This window comes from Lepidochelys kempii, chromosome 2, assembly GCF_965140265.1.
Source record: "Lepidochelys kempii isolate rLepKem1 chromosome 2, rLepKem1.hap2, whole genome shotgun sequence".
NCBI lineage: Eukaryota > Metazoa > Chordata > Testudines > Cheloniidae > Lepidochelys > Lepidochelys kempii.
In genome coordinates, this window is record NC_133257.1 from 242,697,029 (window position 1) to 242,714,552 (window position 17,524).

At 42.3% G+C, this 17,524-nt stretch overlaps 1 protein-coding gene across 8 annotated transcripts in view; it reads right to left on the reverse strand.

Moving 5' to 3' along the window:
- Positions 1 to 17,524, reverse strand: part of CUL2 (cullin 2) — an 88,835-nt gene that overhangs the window by 14,090 nt on the left and 57,221 nt on the right. For 5 of the 8 annotated variants that reach the window (XM_073334445.1, XM_073334440.1, XM_073334439.1 and 2 more), the window contains 4 exons: positions 17,322 to 17,474; positions 16,803 to 16,880; positions 3,720 to 3,786; positions 1,884 to 2,086 (listed from right to left, as the gene is read on the reverse strand). In XM_073334445.1, the coding sequence (XP_073190546.1) occupies positions 1,884 to 2,086; positions 3,720 to 3,786; positions 16,803 to 16,880; positions 17,322 to 17,474 (501 nt within the window). Of the gene's footprint in view, positions 1 to 1,610; positions 1,767 to 1,883; positions 2,087 to 3,719; positions 3,787 to 16,802; positions 16,881 to 17,321; positions 17,475 to 17,524 lie in introns of all 8 variants that reach the window. The other 3 variants (XR_012157612.1, XM_073334443.1, XM_073334444.1) reach the window with 3 other exon arrangements.

Below are 17,524 nucleotides of genomic sequence, written 5' to 3' on the forward strand. Positions count from 1 at the left end.
AACATATGTTGTGCTTTGCATTTTCTTTCCTAGCTGCTGTGTGGTTCAGATATTGGTAAACCACTTGCAAAACAGAAGTAAGTGCATTTCACTATTTTAGCACCCTGGAGTTCACCAACTTATGTAATAATAAGTACGCTGATAGAATGTGCACAGCTCAGCTTTCTCATTGTTGGGTGGCGTGAAAGGAAGACATAATTCGTATAGGTGTTTTGGTACATGAACACTCTAGCTCAGGGGTGGCCAACCTGAGCCTGAGAATGAACCAGAATTTACCAATGTATATTTCCAAAGAGCCACAGTAATACATCAGCAGTCCCCCATTAGCTCCCCCAGCTCCAGCCCACCAGCAGAGCTGCCAGTCAGCACCTCCTGCCTGCTGCAATCAGCTGTTTCGCATGTGCGGGGCGGGGAGCGGGAAAGATGAGGGGGAAGCAGTGAGTGCATGGCAGGCCCGGGGGAAGGGGCAGGGACCTTGGGGGAAGGCATGGGCAGGGCCCAGGGCAGAGCAGGGGGTTGAGCAGTGAGCACCCCTTGGCACATTGGAAAGTTAATGTCTGTAGCTCCAGCCTCAGAGTCAGCGCCTATGCAAGGAGCTGCATATTGACCTGCATGCGGTTCTGGAGCCAAAGCTCTAGCTAAAGGACAGATGCATACAAAAGTTAACATATCAAGAAGGAAAAATACAAAGCTATTGTACTCCCCTTCCAGTCAGAAGTGATGTTAAAAAGAGATCTTTTTAGTTAGTGGGCATAAAGTATCAATTTGAGGTTCCAGACCAGAAAATTATGAAAAGTATTATACATGAAAGTCAGAGATAGAAAAGACCCATTAGATCAGAGGTTCTCTACCTTTTTCTTTCTGAGGCTCCCCGCCAACATGCTATAAAAACTCCATGGCTCACCTGTGCCACAACAGCTAGTTTTCTGCATATAAAAGCCAGGACTGGCATTAGAGGGTAGCAAGCAGTGCAATTGCCTGGGGCTCCATGCTGCAGGGGCCCCCAGAAAGCTAGGTTACTCAGGCTTTGGCTCCAGTCCCAGGTGGAAAGGCTCAGAGCCCCATGCTTCAGCCCCATGCAATGGGACTTCAGCTTTCTGCCCTGGGCCCCAGCAAGTCTAACCTTAGCCCTGCTTGGTGAACCTCCTGAAAGCTTTTCGCAGCTTCCCCTCCCCAAGGGGTCCTCGGACCTCAGGTTGAGAACCGCTGCATTAGATGATCTCGTCCAGCCCCATAAGGATAGAACACAATCCCCTGACAGAAGACATATCAGGTAGTAAATAGAGCATTTCTCTCATATATGCTACCTATTTTTTGCAAGCCTTTTGGTACCTTCAACTAAAAAAACTTTTTATTTCATGGGCCACTTTATTCTAAGACTTTAAGAGATAATACTGAACAAGTGGTTTGGTTCCAGCATCTGGTCAGTGCCTTTGCACTGCCTCCGTCCCAGGCCATAACAACTCTTCTTTACTCCAAAATCAGCCTGGCTCTAGTGGAGCTATGCTTAGAGTTTTCACTGATAGTTATTGCCTCTGAAGCCCTAAAGGGAAGGTTTCGCACACAAAAGGGGCTCAGCAGAAAAGAGAATACTGCCTCAGCTGTATTACCTTTTCAGCAGACCCTGCTGGTGTACAGCCAGTGTGAGGAATTTGGATAGCATGTCTGTTCGTCTATCCTCCCCACTGGCTATTCCATCCAGAGGTGGGTGCTAATGCCTTTCCCACAGGGATCTGAGAACAGGCATAGGGGAAAATAACACGGACCTAAGTGAAGAGCAAACACTTTTTTTTAAAAACAAAACAAAACAAACAATCATGAGAAAACAGAAACAAACCATGACTGGAAATGTTACACATTCTCTTTGTGACATTACAACGTACCTTGTCTAAGTCATGGTTGATCATTTTGACATCAAGTAACGATTTGATGGTTTTTGTCAGTTCCTTCTCATTCATCTGTGTGCTATCCTGAAGCTCTTTATAACTGACAGTTTCACTGTTGTTGAAGGCAAGCAGTACTGCCATTTGGTATGTTGTGACCATGGCTACATAAGGTTTACACAAATAGTTCATTTTTACTTCACCTGTAGTAGTAATAATAATAAGTTTCATAAACTGGTATAATAAGTTTGCAATTATGTTGTAAAGTCATATAAGACTTGAATATTAAAAGCTGCATGTGCAGTCCTGGACACACACTACTACAGATGTGCATACAGATCAGGGATTTGCACGGGTTTTAATCTAGCTATGTGTGTAGTGTACACCCTGTTTGTGTAGTCATTTTTGTATGTGTGTATGCAAACAGATTAATGGACTTTTAAATTAAAAATTCAGTATGCTATAGGTATGCAACATGTTTGAGAGATGAAGTGAAGCCTGCTAATATTGCACTTGGACAGGGCAGAAGTTCATTTATAGTAATGAAGAAAGTAAATCCCAAATAATTTCAGTGCATTACAATGTTAAAATTGCTGTTAACACTGTCTTAAGTAAGGATGCACAATGGAAAAAGAATTTTCTACAAAGGGAGTTTTCTGAATATTATAGTTTCTTTACATTTCCCTTGAAAAAAATAAGCACCGGAGAGAACTTGTGGGGGTGGGGCGGGGTAGGGTAGAACTAGACTAATGGGGATCCTCAGTTGTCATGCCAGTGCATTCATTTGAATATGCAATGCACTGCTGTGTGCTACTCTGACTTTATCATTCACCTATAAAAAATAGGCTATGGTGCTCAATTATTAAGGACCGGTTTACTGAACTATTGGAAATATAACGCAAGTGATTGATAGTAAATCATGGCTTAATTAATGCTACGAATCAAAGTAATATAATTTATATAATTTAGAACGAGCAGGGAAAAAAGTAAAATCATCAATTTTATGGCTCACGGAACTAAAGGATAATAAGTTCCCTTTAAGTTGCGTGGCCACGCAGCAGGCTATCAAGGGCCATGCAGGAAGGGAGAGGCACCCCTTCCCTGGCCTGGCCCGGCCCTCCCCTGGAGCTGCTGTAACTGGGGAGAGGAGCCCCTACCCTGGCCCAGCCCAGCCAGAGCTGCCGTGGCTGGGGAGAGGCACCTCTCACCCAGCCCCAAGCTGCTGCGGTGAGAGAGGGCTGGGGGGAGTCCTCACTCCCCACTGCAACCCCGGGGCAGCCTGTAGCCCAACCCCCTCATCTCCAGCTTCCTCCTAGTTGTGAATCACAGAGTGGAACCTCATGCAACAGGCCAGGGAAGCCAACTTATTATTAATTTTTTTAAAATGGTAGTTGGCAATATAACTTAAACTAGTCTCACTTAAAACTTCTGTGTACTCATGTTAAGCTAAAAGGCCACCCAAGCAGTCAAGCAGTACAGAACAATTAACTGGTTGAAGGTCAGCTCATTGGATAATAACCCAGAAGTTCTGCCATGGCTTTTAAAGCCTACAATATACATCAATGTTTTTTTTTTAAACCAATAATTGGATGTAATTAATTATATGCATAAAATGTAGATTATAAAAGATTAATTAAGAAATGCTGCTTCAGTAAGGGCAAAACCATGTTAATATACTATGAATGTAAAAAAAAGACACATGGCTTTATAAAAAACTGTTTCAAATTGGAAAGGAGTTTATATACATGTAGAACAGAAAATTATTTATTGCCTGTTATGTGAAGCATGTGCTATTTTGTAAGTTTTCAACACACCAGAAATATGCATTTATTTTACCTGTACAGAGATAATGTAACCAAGTAAGTTTCCTCCCACTGAAGTGCTGACTGTAAAATAATTCAAACTGTAAAACAAAAGTCATCTTCAGTTATATCACTTATAACTATTTATAGCCTTAATAATTCACTGTCACATTACTACCATAGTTAGTAGAGAAGAAATACTAATTTAATATTCAATATTTTGTACCTACACATTTAAAAATACTACACAGTATTTCTTCATATATTTACAAGGTGTAAGTTGAAAAATTTGAACTTTTAGTTTTGACCAAAATGTCTTAGCCAAACATGTTTAAATCTATATATTATAATTTGAAACCTAAGACTTTAGAGACTGAATATGTCAGAGATGACATCAAGAAATCATCATATGAATTAACAATCAATGCTGTAGCTCAGTATTGTTCAAATACAAGTGTTGTCAATATCGATCCCAAAAGAATAAATTGATAAAATTTGTATAACAATTATTAAAATATTGTACGATTATTATAGTATTAATTAGGGTATTAAAAGTGCATTACTAGTATTACGGTTGTTACATTGTTGCTTCTATCATCATATGCACAGTACAATTATATTTGTAACCTTTCCTTTGATGCAATCATAATCCTTCATACACTAATTTTGATTCACTGTTTCAATCAAATTAGAAAACCCACTTCAATTGTGTTTTGGTATAATTTAGCTAGATCTAGCTGTTTTGATGGATGTTGCTATTAAAGCAAATCATATATAATTATTACATATTATGATATATACACATTATCTATGGTGCTGCAAAAATATGGAAATAATCTAGATTAACATCTCTCAGAATAACTTGCATCAATAAAGAAATGTAAAAGATAATTCAGGAAATGTACCATAACATTATGTACTAACCTGACTGCTTACTCATGATACACATGATGTAATAAACTACATTAGTGTTTTAAATTTCTCAGGTATGAAAATTTGAACAAACAACCGATTTTCAACACAAATTAAGAGGTCTGGAGAGTCAGATAATCAAGAAAGTTCCATACAATTAATTTATTTTAGATTAAATTTATTCTAATTTCAGAAATTTATTGTACACTACAAATACGTACCCATTTTTATTTTACCTATTTCCTCCATACATATTTATTTTAATAAATTAAAGGAAGTGGATGCTTAAAGAAGAGTTATTATTAGAAAGACCTCAAAAAGCAGCTTTTATTTAATTCCCCAACCACAGGGGTGACGACTTCTCAGAGCATAGCCCACTGACAGCCAGAGATTACAAAAGAATAAAAAGCTCAGAAGAAAAACAATTATTTTCTCTTAATGATTTCTTTGAAGCCGTTTTGAGCTAGATCTATAGAGATTTTGTATCTTCCTGAAGTAAGCTCAATTAGTTGTAAGACTCTACTGACTAAATAAAGTCAAAAGCAGAATGCACCATATTTTGATTAACACAACTCTAAATGGCACAATAAAGTCAGAAATACAAGTAAAAGCTGTAGCTAATATTTAATTCTGTACATCTGCAAAGGAAAGAAAAAAAAAGAGGACGATATCTAGTAGCAACATGGCCATCAGATAATCCCCTCATTATTATTCACAACAGGGGTCCAGCGAGCCACAGAGATATACTACCCTTAAAAAGCAAAGAGTGTCCTTCAAAAGCATCAAAGGTGGATTGAATTCCCCTTTACGGTGGCATTGGCCAGCCTGTGTGGATCATATTAGTATTGTTTCACTTTGCAAACAGTTAAAAATTAAATTTCAACATCACAGTCACAATCCAATTAATAATTTTCAAAGCACAGGATCGCTACAATTTTCCATAAGAGGCAATAAAAAGGAAGAACAAGATATGAGCACAGTCTGTATTTCGGAATAATTCCCTAACGTAACTGAAGCCTACATCCTCTTGAAGTAGGCACTTTTAAGAGTATTTCTATGAGTGATATTTAGTCCAAATGGCCCAACATTTTAAAGTTATTTAAAGAACCCTGTCAAATGTTTTTAAACATGTTATAAAAAAGAATTGGTTTTAACTCTTTTTAAATATGTTACTTTTTAGGTTGTTTTTTTTTCCTGGAAAGCAGGAAACACTTTGCAATCCGGTTTCCTCTATCCTTCACTACTTACATTTTATATAATTACATCTGCTGCTAATGTGTTTTTCTAGACATGTGCTTAGTATTGATGAGCCAACGAAGGCACTATGTAAGCAGATTAGCTTTTATCAAACCCACAAAAGTAAGGGCCTAATTTCTTTCTAGTAGGCTAACAATTGAGCAGGACTAACCATCACCAAGCGCAGATCGTGCAACCACACCCACTCCATCCCAGTTTTCAGAGGTGTCTCTGGAAACAAGGTTAAAGTACAAGCAAATTTCACTACTATTCTGATGTTTTTAGAGAGTAATATGACCTCAGATCTGCCACAACTGAGTTATCAAGATCTAATTGCCAAGATTATTAAAAATGAGTAGTGACTCCGGGTGCATCAATTTCTGGATGTCCTCCCTGAACTTTGAAGGTTTCTGATTTTCATGAAGTGCTGAATACCCACCACTTGAAAAGTAGTCTCCTTTTTAAGGCACATCAAACCAGACATCCCAAAACTGAAGCACCTAAAATCATTGGGCTCTTGAAAAACCTTAGACAACATTGTTCAACACAGTAATAATCTTGTTCATTTCTTCCTCCTTTACGTTTTTACACACGTTTTAGTGCTTCTGTAAGGTGTCACATTCATTGCGCTGGAAACTGATTTTTGGTGCGACTATTTTAAGACATTTCAATATAGATTTATCATGCTCATATTACAAAGCCACACACAGAAAATATACACAAGACAAGAGGTCCAAGGATACAAAGATGTTCACTTAGAAATGAACAAAATGAATGGCTCCTCTTTTCCTTTTAAAAAAAAAAAAGTCCTTAATAGTATCTTCCCAGTATTATTGGACAATTTTGTTCCTCACCTGTAAATTGGTCTTCATTTATATACACAATTTGCCAATCCTGGCATTGCTGGGAAGTCTTGAGCATGGCTCTTGTAACTGAGGTGGCTCTCTAGAAGATTCTTGGAATCCAGTTCCCAGTCTAAATAGGCAGTGGGTACTTCATATTACCAGTAGATTCTTCTAAAGCTTAAGCATCCACATCTAACAGTAATTTCCTATCAACAACAAACAGTAACTTTAAGAAGGGAATAAAGGATTGGTGGATTGTTATATATGAGAAAACCAATTTACAGGTAAGGAACAAATTGTCCCATTCTCACACCATATGCAATCCACCAATCCTGGCACTGCTGGGAATTAGTAAATTGTAAGGAAGAGAATGATGGAGCGATCAAGGAAGGAAATGAAATATCTTGACTGATGTGAAAAACTAAATTCATGGGGACTACACATTCCAGAGAGGTTCACAGGACCCCTTTGTAAGGAATGGACTGCATGAGAGAGGTTCCTTAACAGATATATCTTCAAATTCATTTTTCCTGTGAGCTAAAAGTAACAAGAGAAGTTAGTTTGATGCTGTGGATAAAGTTAGCAGTCCCCAAAAAGCTCAAACAGAAGTTGCAACAAGGCTTGCAAAACCAGACTGTGTATGGGACAGCATAAAGGTAGTCCAATCCTTTCGACTGCATGAAGAAATCTAGAAATACAGGGGTGAGACTGCAGTAGATTTTCCCTTACAGATCCTCCAAGCTCCTAGTGCCACCATCTAAACCTGAAATTTTGCTGGAACCTTTTCTCAAAAAACAGATAAATATAAAGGCAGTCCCTTGACTGAACCTTTGTTACAGCTGATGCCAGGCTTCAAATATGGATCATACCCATTGGTAAGTCTTAGTTCTAATATTTTATTTCTTGTCAGGATACTGCCCAGCAAAAGTCCAGAAGTCTCAGCCTCTCATTTCCCAGCTGAAAGGGACAAGAAGCTAAGGTTCAGGAGTTTGGTAGGACCCTGTGGTCAGGATGTTCTTTGGCTATGGGAAGAACTTAAGCAGGTTTCAGGGACTTCTCCTTGAGACAGGCCAAAAAAAGACAGTTTTGCCTTGGGTCAGTTTGGCCCAATCCGACTTCTCTTGGCAATGACTTTTAATAATAACAGAGGAGGAATGTATAGAAGAGCACGCTTGAACACTTTAAAGGAGAAGATGTCTATTTTCCAGATTGCCTTCTCCCAATGCCTGAAGCAGTACACATTAAAACTGCTGTTATAAGATGCAAATAAAGTATATTTTTGAGAAGTTCCAGAGCTCTAAGATCTTGAAGAAAACCTGCCTGCCTGTTCATCAATTAGTCCAGAGACACTCCCATACACAGTTGATCTTCTATCATCTTCCTTTAGGCCTACGTCAGAACCCCCATGAAGCACCTTTCTTCAGAAGCTGAATGCCTTTGTCTGATAGTGAAGGTAATGGCTGACTAGTTACAGCATTCCACAAGGACCATTCTGATTCCCAGAAAAAAACAAATTTCTTCAGGATAAACCTAGTGGCCCAGAATTCCAGTCAGCTGCTACTGTACGGAGCCTCCCTCTTGTACATGGTACACGAGGAAGCCAGGTGACTAACCCAGCCCCTCTCAGCTTGCATTCATGAAGATCAGGATCACGTCAGAAACAGGCTTCCCTTCGTGCAAGCTCTTGGGAGCTCTTCCACCATATGCGGAAATGAATTACTTGTGTTGGAATGGTGGTATGCAGGTATATGGTCTCTCCTTAGCAGTCTCATACCAAAACAAAGCCTGGAGAGAGGGAGAATTAAGGATGGGTTGATAGGATACCAGAATGCATAGAAGATACAGAATCTAACACATGGTTATGACCAGGTTGTACTGAACCGTTTAGTTTGTGGGACCTCTGAGAACCACCTTGCTGAGGTGAATGTGAAGTTGAGTGCCTAGGAGGACCATGTCCCAGGAAAGTAAGAGCTCTTACAGTGCACCATAAACCCATGGTCTGGAAGAAGAGAGAGCACTTGTCCATAAGTATGCTGGAAGAAAGGAGATCTCATAAGCAGGTTGTTCAAACTATGAAAAACAAGGATTTCCCCCCACACACTGAAGCTGGCACCATTATCAACAGAATTTTTAGAAGACTTTTAGAGCTAAGAAAAGATCAAAGGATAGAACAATGTACTAATAATATAAGTCTCTCAATAGCAAAACAAATGAATGTGAAATCAGCCATATAGACTGGAATAAGGAGGTAAACTTTATTGTATCCTTTGAGAGGCTGAAATGAATCTAGTCAGAAGGAGACAAGTTCAATGATGTAGCCCTTTGACAATCACAAAGCATTGGTCCTGATTTTCATCTGGGCCAGTAAAAACCAAAAACAGTTACTGACCTTTTGTAACTGTTGTTCTTCGAGATGTGTTGCACATGTCCATTCCAATGTAGGTGTGTGCACACCCCGACACAGTTGCCAGAATTTTTTCCTTGGTGGTATCTGTTGGGTCAGCTCTAGCGCCCCCTGGTGTGCTCTCATAGGGCTGGTATAACGGGCCCTGATGAGCCCGCGCCCTTCAGTTGCTTTTTACCAACCACTTCAAGATAGGAGATGCTGGGTGGGCCTTGGAATGAACATGTGCAACATATCTCGAAGAACAGTTACAAAAGGTCAGTAACCATTTTTTCCCCCCCAAGTGTTTTCACATGTCAATTCCAGTGTAGATGACTCACAGGTAGGTGCACTGGAGGTGGGCTTGGAGCTTAAGGACAAGCAGACTGCAACACTGTGTGACCAAAGTAGGCCTCATCTCTGGCTTCTTGAGTGATAGCATGCAATGCTGAGAACGTGTGCACCGAGGACCAGGTCCCAGCCCTGCAGATATGGTGAACAGGAACTTAATCCAGGAAAGTCGCTGAAGAGGCCTGAGATCTTGTGGAATGAGCGATCAGGTTTGGCAGAGGGAGAGCCCCTGCAAGGTCATAACATGCCTGGATACATGATGTGATCTGAGACAAAATCCTCTGAGCAGAGAGGGAAGCCCTTTCATTCTCTCTGCTACAGCTAAGGAGAGCTGCAGTTATCTATGGAACGATTTGGTCCTCTGAATATAAAATGCCAGAGCTCGTCTGACATCCAAGGAATGAAGACATTCCTCCCTATCTGCATGCAGCTTAGGATAGAATACTGGTAGGAAAATTGGTTGGTTGCAGTGGAATTGAGAAAACACTTTTGGGAGGAACTTTTGATGCAGGTGTAGCTTCACTTTATATTTGAAGAAAACTGTATACAGGGGTCCGAGGTGAGGGCTCGGATCTCTGAAACTCTCCTGATTGATTGATGTAATGGCCACCAAAAAGGCCACCTTCCAAGCACGGTGCAACAGTGAGTGTGTTGCTCAGGGCTCAAAGGACAGGCTCGTCAGTTTTGATGAGACAAGGTTTATGTTCGGGGGGGGAGGGGGGGAAAGATATGAGCTCCTTTATCTGAGGGAACACGGTCTCCATCCTTTTGAGAAAACAAATTATCATCTTGTGAGAGAAAACTGACCTACTGTCGACCTTCAGATGAAAGACTGAATTAGCTGCCATGTGGACCTTGATTAAAGAAAAAGCTAGGGCTTGCTGCTGCAAAAGTAGGAGATATTCCAGAACAAGCTGCAATGAGGACTGCTTAGGTAGAACACCAGGCTTAGAAGACCAGATGGAGAATCATTTCCACTTCGCCAGGTATGTCGCCCTAGTGGAAGGTTTTTCTGCTGCCCAGTAGGACTTTACGAACCTGCTCTGAGCAAGCCTGCTCTTCAGAGTTCAGCCATGAAGGTTCCAGGCCATCAATGAAGAGAGCTGAGGTTCAGGTGGAGCAACTGGCCATGGTCCTGTGTGATTAATCCAGCAGTGGAAGCTAGATTAGGACCTTCACTGAAAGGTTTAGGAGGGTGATGAACCTTAGTGCTGTCCGGGCCATAAAGATGATTCATGTTTGGTCTTGCTTGATCTTCGACAGAACCTTGTTAATTAACTGGGGAAGGGAGGGGGAAGAAGAGTGAAAGGATAAAACAGGCAAGTTATCCATGCTAACAGGAAGACATCCATAATAAACCCAGGGCTAGGTCCCCTCAAGGAAAAGAACTGCTGGCATTTCCTGTTGTCATGGGTTGCAAACAAGTGTATATGGGAACTACCCCACTTTTGGAAGATGTCCATTGTGATATCCAGGAGAAGGGACCACTCATGGTGAGGAGAGAAGGACCAGCTGAGGCGATCTGAGATCTGGTTCTGTGCACCTGGTAGGTGAGATGATCGGATGTGCCAGAAGGCAGCTTATCAAAGTTGAGAAGGGGTCCTCCTGGAGCATGGCCTTTGCCTGCAAATAGTCAAGAACTGCCCCGATGAACTCTATTTGTTTGATGGGGATAAAAATAGACTTCTGGTCATTTATTAATAGCCCCAAAGTCGGGAAGGTCGAATGTACGAGATCTATGTCGGGCTCCCCCTGAATTCTGGCCTGACCCTTGATTAGTCAATCACCGAGATACAGGAAAATGTGAACTCCCCTTTTTCTGAGAAAAGTCACTACTACTACCATACACTTGGTGAAGACCCATGGGGAGCTGATAGGCCAAATGGCAGAATCATGAATTGGTAATGGGTCTGGTTTGCAACAAATCTTAGAAACCTCTTGTGTCCTTGGAAAATTGATATGTGCAAGTGTGTGTCTTTCAAGTTGAGGGTGGTATAACAGTCCCCTGGATTCAGTGAAGGGATGAAGAAGGTCAAGGAGACCATGCAGGACTTCAACTTCTTGAGACAGTAGTTGAGCTATCACAGATCTAGGATCGGTCTGAGTTCCCCCCCGCCTGCACGCGCCCCGGCTTTCGGGATCGGCTTTCGGGATTCGGCTTTCGGCTTTTCGCGCCCCGGCTTTCGAGGGTGGGTGGGAAGGTGGGGTTGACAAAAATTGGAGGGTTTACCCAATTTCTTCTGTGTTTAGGACCCAGAGGTCCGAGGTAATGTGGTTCCAGGCGCTGAGGAAATGGAACAGACAGTTGGGAAAAATAGAGGTAACTGGATCCTGAAATGAAGGGTGCTTCAAAGGGACAGACTGCAACAGCATGAATGCCTTGTTCTTTCTCCTCCTCTGGAGGTGTCTGGGCAGTTGAGAGTAGAAATGCCCAGACTGCTGGGGCCTATAATGCCTTCTAGATGCTGCAGGTGAATATACAGGCCCTGAGACTTCAAAGTTGCCTTACAGTCTTTAGGGCAATAAAGCATCTACAGCTTAGCATCTGTTTGCTTCAAATGGAAGGTCCTGGAGCGTCTGCTGCATTTCCTAAGGAAACCGAGAGGATTGTAATCACGAGCTTCTGCACATGGTGACAGCCGTGGCCATTGATCTGGCCGTGGAATCAGCGGCGTCTAAGACTGCCTGCAGGGAGGCCCGGGCCAGTGTCTTCTCTTTGTCTACGTGGGAAGAGAACTCCTGCCTGGCACCCTGGGGAACCTTAAATTTTTGCATTGCTTCCCACAAGGCAAAATTATATAGTGACCTAGCAAGGCTTACTAGTTTGCTATGCAGAGCTGCACTCTCCCTGTGGAGCAGGCTTTACTGCCAAACAAGTCCAGCTTTTGGGGACCCTTCGCCTTAGGTCTGTGCCCCGCTAGACCTTGATGGTCCCTATCATTAGCGGCTACCACCACTAAGGACCCGGGAGAAGGGGGAGAGAATAGGAATTTGCAGCCCTTAGCAGGTACAAAATATTTTTCCTCCACCCGTTTAGCTGTAGACGGGAGAGAAGCGGGGATCTGCCAGAGAGCCTTAACGGGCTTCATGATCGCCTCATTGAGGGGAAGAACCACTCCTAAGGGGCCTGCCACTGCCAAAACGTCCAGAAGGCCAAGTGTGATCTCTTCCACCACCTCCGCCTGCATGCCCAAATTCAAGGCCACTGCTTTAATAAGTCCTGGTGGGCTTTGTGGTCATCCTGGGGTGGAGATGCACTGGTGGCTACCAGGGTATCATCTGGGGAAGAAGAGGGGGAGGCGGGTAAGGACTCTGCTCTTTCCTCTGTGTCAGCAGTGACCTGAGCGACATGCTCCAGCAGCTTGGTACCAGGCTCAGTACTGGGCTCAACAGCAGAGACCAGGGTCTGGTGTCTTGCAGCACGGAATCCGAAGCGCCCTACCCTCTGAGGCTACCGAATAAGAATGCTTTGAGACGGTGCCCTGGCCTGGTGGAAACCCACAGAGGTTCCAAAAAGGCCACTGCATCGGTGCCTGTCCTCATGGTCCACGTGTTCGAGGCACCATTGTACTAGATATCCCAGTATTTGTAGGACAGGTGCGGGGAGTAGCGTGAGCGCTCCCAGTGGTGGGAAAAATAGGACCTCACCTCCAACCCTGATGAGGAAGATGAGCTAAGGTGAGGGGACCATGGAGGTGTTAATCCTCCCGGTGCCAGTTAGTGGTTCTGTGGGGACATGTGGGGTGAGGCAATTAGAGGGGGTTTACCCCTGGAGAGTGGTTTCAGTGCCATTTGGAGGCTGGGGAAGGGCTCTTTGCCACTCGACGACACCAAGTCCTGGATGTCAGAGGATCCTGGTACTTGCATGAGCAAGTCCCTAGATGCTGCATATGCCTCCAGAGTGGACAGTACAACAAACTGTCTGGTACGCTGCCTGCTGGAGGATGGTGCATCCCTCGATGGGGTATGTGGAACCAGAGTCAGTAGCGGTGCTGATGGTGGGGGCTGCATCAGTGCCAGAGAGGGAGATTGGCAAGATATGAGTCTCACACTATTCCTGTCCCCTTGCCTGCTCCCTTTTGGTATCAGGGAGCAACTTTTGTCTCAGTGCTTGTGGTGCCTCTTCTTGGGCAAGGCGGAGTGGTGCTGAGAGTCTCGATTGGCGGGAAGCGCTCTCCACATCGAAGCAGAGGTTCTCGGTGCAGAGTCTGATTGCGGCTCCGATGCTAGCCTCTGGGCTGCCTTCATCAGGAGGACCTTCAGTCTCGCTGCCTGGTCTTTCTGGGTGCGGGGCTTGAACTCCTTGCAGATCTGACAGCGATCCTTCCTGTGAGTTTCCGCTAAATATTTTGGCAACTCGACTGCAGGTCATTCAATGGCATCGACTTGCTACAGGAAGAGCACGGCTTAAAGCCTGGTGACTGAGGGAGGCATACCTTGTCACCGGGGAGTGGACAAGCCTCTTCAACAAGTGTAGAGGTGTCTGGTTTCAAAAGATTACTAAAACTACTTTCAAACTAACTAGCTACTATAACTATATATACACACACGCAACAAATGAGAGGAAACCACTGGAGAAGATTGCCGAAGCAACGAGGGAAGTTCCAGCAACCGTTATGAACCGGTTCCAGCGAGCAACGAGGGAAGTTCCAGCAACCAGTAAGAAGGAACTGAGGGGTGCGAGCTCAGCAGGGTCCCTTATACTGGCACTGTTAGCGCACAGTACCAAGGGGTGGTAGAGCCAATTTGACGGATACCACTATGGGGAAAATATTCCAGCAATTGCTCAGGGCATACACACCCCTACATTGGAATGGACACGTGCAAGCACTCGAAGAAGACAGATTTAGTCTCTCCTTGATGGGCAGAAGTGGGGTGTGAGTCAACCACTCTTCATTGTTGCTTGACAGAAGCATGGGATTTGAAAGCCTGCACTGCCGGAAAGAGCATCTAGAATAGTAACCTCTGGGTCTGCTCTGAAAAGAGAGAGAAAAGATACTTTGAGTGAAAGGCAGAGTATCAGTACTGCCTAAATCTGGTTTTTGGATGTTTTTCCTTGTTCACCCAAGGAAACTCAAGCTCATTCAGATCTGAGGATTCCTCAATGGTGATGTCTAGGATCTCCTCCAAAGAACATACCTGTGAAGTGAGCCTGAATCATGGTCAATTGAAATATTGTTTATATGTGGAGCACAGCATAGCACAGAACTCAAATAGCATATATCATCACAGGGACCTTTAACAAATGTTTTACCTTCCCAGTATGGTTTCTACATTTTACTGAAGGCTTTTAGGTAAGACAGTGAGGCTCTAGAAGTAACCAGACAGATCAAAGCCACAAGATGGACTGTAGAACAGGAATCCTAATTCCTTGAAAATGGATTCAAGATTTCTATATCAGAGGTCTTGAGGGGTGGGCAACGTGCTTCAGGTAGCCTCCCTATTGGCTTTTTTATTTTCAGGGGACTGGGGAAATAGGGAGAAAAGAAAATCTGGAGAGCTTCAATTTTCAACTAAGGTAAGGCGCTCAGTTCAGACTAACCTACTGTCCATATCTGAATCAACTCACAAAAGCTTACAACCCTCTGAGGTTTTAGTTTTTTTCCCCCCAGACATTTTTGCCTTTGAATCTCTGGAGACGTGTGGTGCATACTAAAGGAGAAGGCCCTTGAAAACCCGGAAGAACAATGGCCAAAAATTAAAAAGGAATCCTTGCAGGACCTTACACTGGAGAGTCCTGGGAAGTAGGGAGAAACATTGCCTTTGACCAAAAACATAAGTAAGGTAGCTATTAAGTCATATATCCAATTCCTGTCACTGTACTATCGGAGGAACATGGGGGATCAAGAACCTGGAGCACAATAAAAATTCTTGGGAACAGGAAAAGAAAGGCAATGCTAAAAGGGAGTAGACAGAAGCCCAAGTCAACGAAGAAGGGGTCAGACCATTATTTAAAAAGAGAATCAAAACGGAAGGAATTCCAGAAGTGGAGTAGGGGCTACTTGACTCCTTCTTAGTCTTGCCCTCGCTGGACATCTTTGGAATCATTGCTGAGTGGGGGCGTTGCTAGTTTAGCAAGCTGAGGCATAGCTGTTGACAGCACAGGAAAAAGGAGCAGAATGCGTGTACAAGTGGTGAAGGCAAAGCTGCTTTCATTGGCTAACAGTGGAGACCTTTTGTGGGTGGGTATGTCTCTTGGTGGCTCTTAAGGCCAGTGAGGGAAGAAAGACACAAAAGGAAGAGCATAAAAATGTTCCCATCTAATAACAGTAGTGAAGAGGGCCTCCTAATAGGTTTGAGGGAGAAAGCTGTTGCAGAAGCCGCATACTAGAAGCATGCTGAGGAGTCACCTTCTAATAAAGGCTGTATATTCACCTCCAGGAATCTTCTAGAGAACTGCATCAGTGATAACAGCCATGGGATGGGACTTCCCAGCAGTGCCAGGATTGGTGGAATGAGTATAGTATGAGAATACTTTCTTGTTTGATGTACTACAAGATTTAATATTGCTTAATATACTAAAGTTGAAATTGGAATATTTCATTAAAAAACTTTAAACACTTTTATTAAGTAGCAAAAGGACACTTTACAGCAAATATAGATGTTTTCCATTAGACATTAATTTAAGATTATATCCTGAAATTGTATGTGTACACTTCTATAGACTTCAGTTTTTCTGATAACGTAAAAATATTTTTCATTTCTATATGCTTTCTTTCCTATGCGCTTCACAACCTACATACATGTTGACACAGGTCAACATAGATATCTTGTATATTTTAAATATATACAAGGTACATGTAACTAGAATTTAGAATACAAGAATATAATAAAAATACAGGGCCTCTGAAATGGTGCCACTTCTAGGATGGAGGACAAAATGCAATCATACAGCATTCTGAATGCCAATAGGGGTGGATGGAGATTTTTGGACAAAGGCAAGGAGCACAGGGGGAAACATCCATACTGTTCTGAAAAGTGCAAGAAGAGCTTTCATGCAGAACAGTCAGAATCTTGGTTTTCAAGGGCTCCTCTGAATCACAGGACAAGATACTTATATGTGTTAAGATTTGATATTACAAAAGATCATCTTTTCCCCCTGAATATTAGGAATCAACATTTGAGCTCAGAAGGTATGTTCCTACAAATTTCAATTATTTGAAGAGCTAGAAGGGCACAGCTAAAATTTGAAAACCTGGAATTCATAAGATCAGACTTTCATTTGGGGAACTCATTCAAATTTCAGATAACTGGAGCCTGAATAATTGTGGTTTATGTATACACCCAACAGACACAGTGGCCTCACGATAACAATTACCAGCTTTTTGTTTGAGATTCTAATAAAGTATTATTAAATTTGCTACAAATTTGCAAGAAACTACTAACCTACCATCTGTACACTTTTTTCCAGTTCCTGAGGAATTGCAAATGTTGATGAAGGAGCCTGAGTTAGAGGCCATGCGCCAGCCTGGGGGTGGGGGGAGAAAAAAATTAACATTCTAACATGTTAAAATGAGCTCCAAGGAGCATACACACTAAACAAAATCTTCCTCTTAAGAACTGGTCCTATAGTTCAAGTCAAGTTATAAGACATATGAGTTAGAAAAGGACTTGTAAGACTCACTAAAATGCATACTGTTGTGAGGCCTTTGCTCTAGGTAAGAAACCTGTTAAGGCCTTTGTTTCTATCTTACCATTATGCAGTGTAGAGGGTAGACTATCTTTCAAAAAAGCTAGGAATAATAGGCTGTTTTATATCATCAGGATTGTTAAATAGTGATATCAAATTTATAAGTTGTCAATTTCAGTCTGAGAAATGTTCATATTAGTTAGATTTTAGAAAATTGTTTACTTGTTATGGAAATACAAGAAACCAATAACTGAATAGCAATAAATTATTCATTAGTACCTGTAGAACATATATCTGAAAACTAATTCCCAAATCTATAATGGCATCCTGGTTTTTGATAAAGTTGTTGAATTTATTGTTGAGATCAGCGCTAACGCTCATGTCTGTATACATTCGATGGAGCTTGCTGGTAAACTCATAACCACAGGCTTGCTGTAATGAAACATTTAAATACATTTCTTAGGTAACATAATTATTTTAAT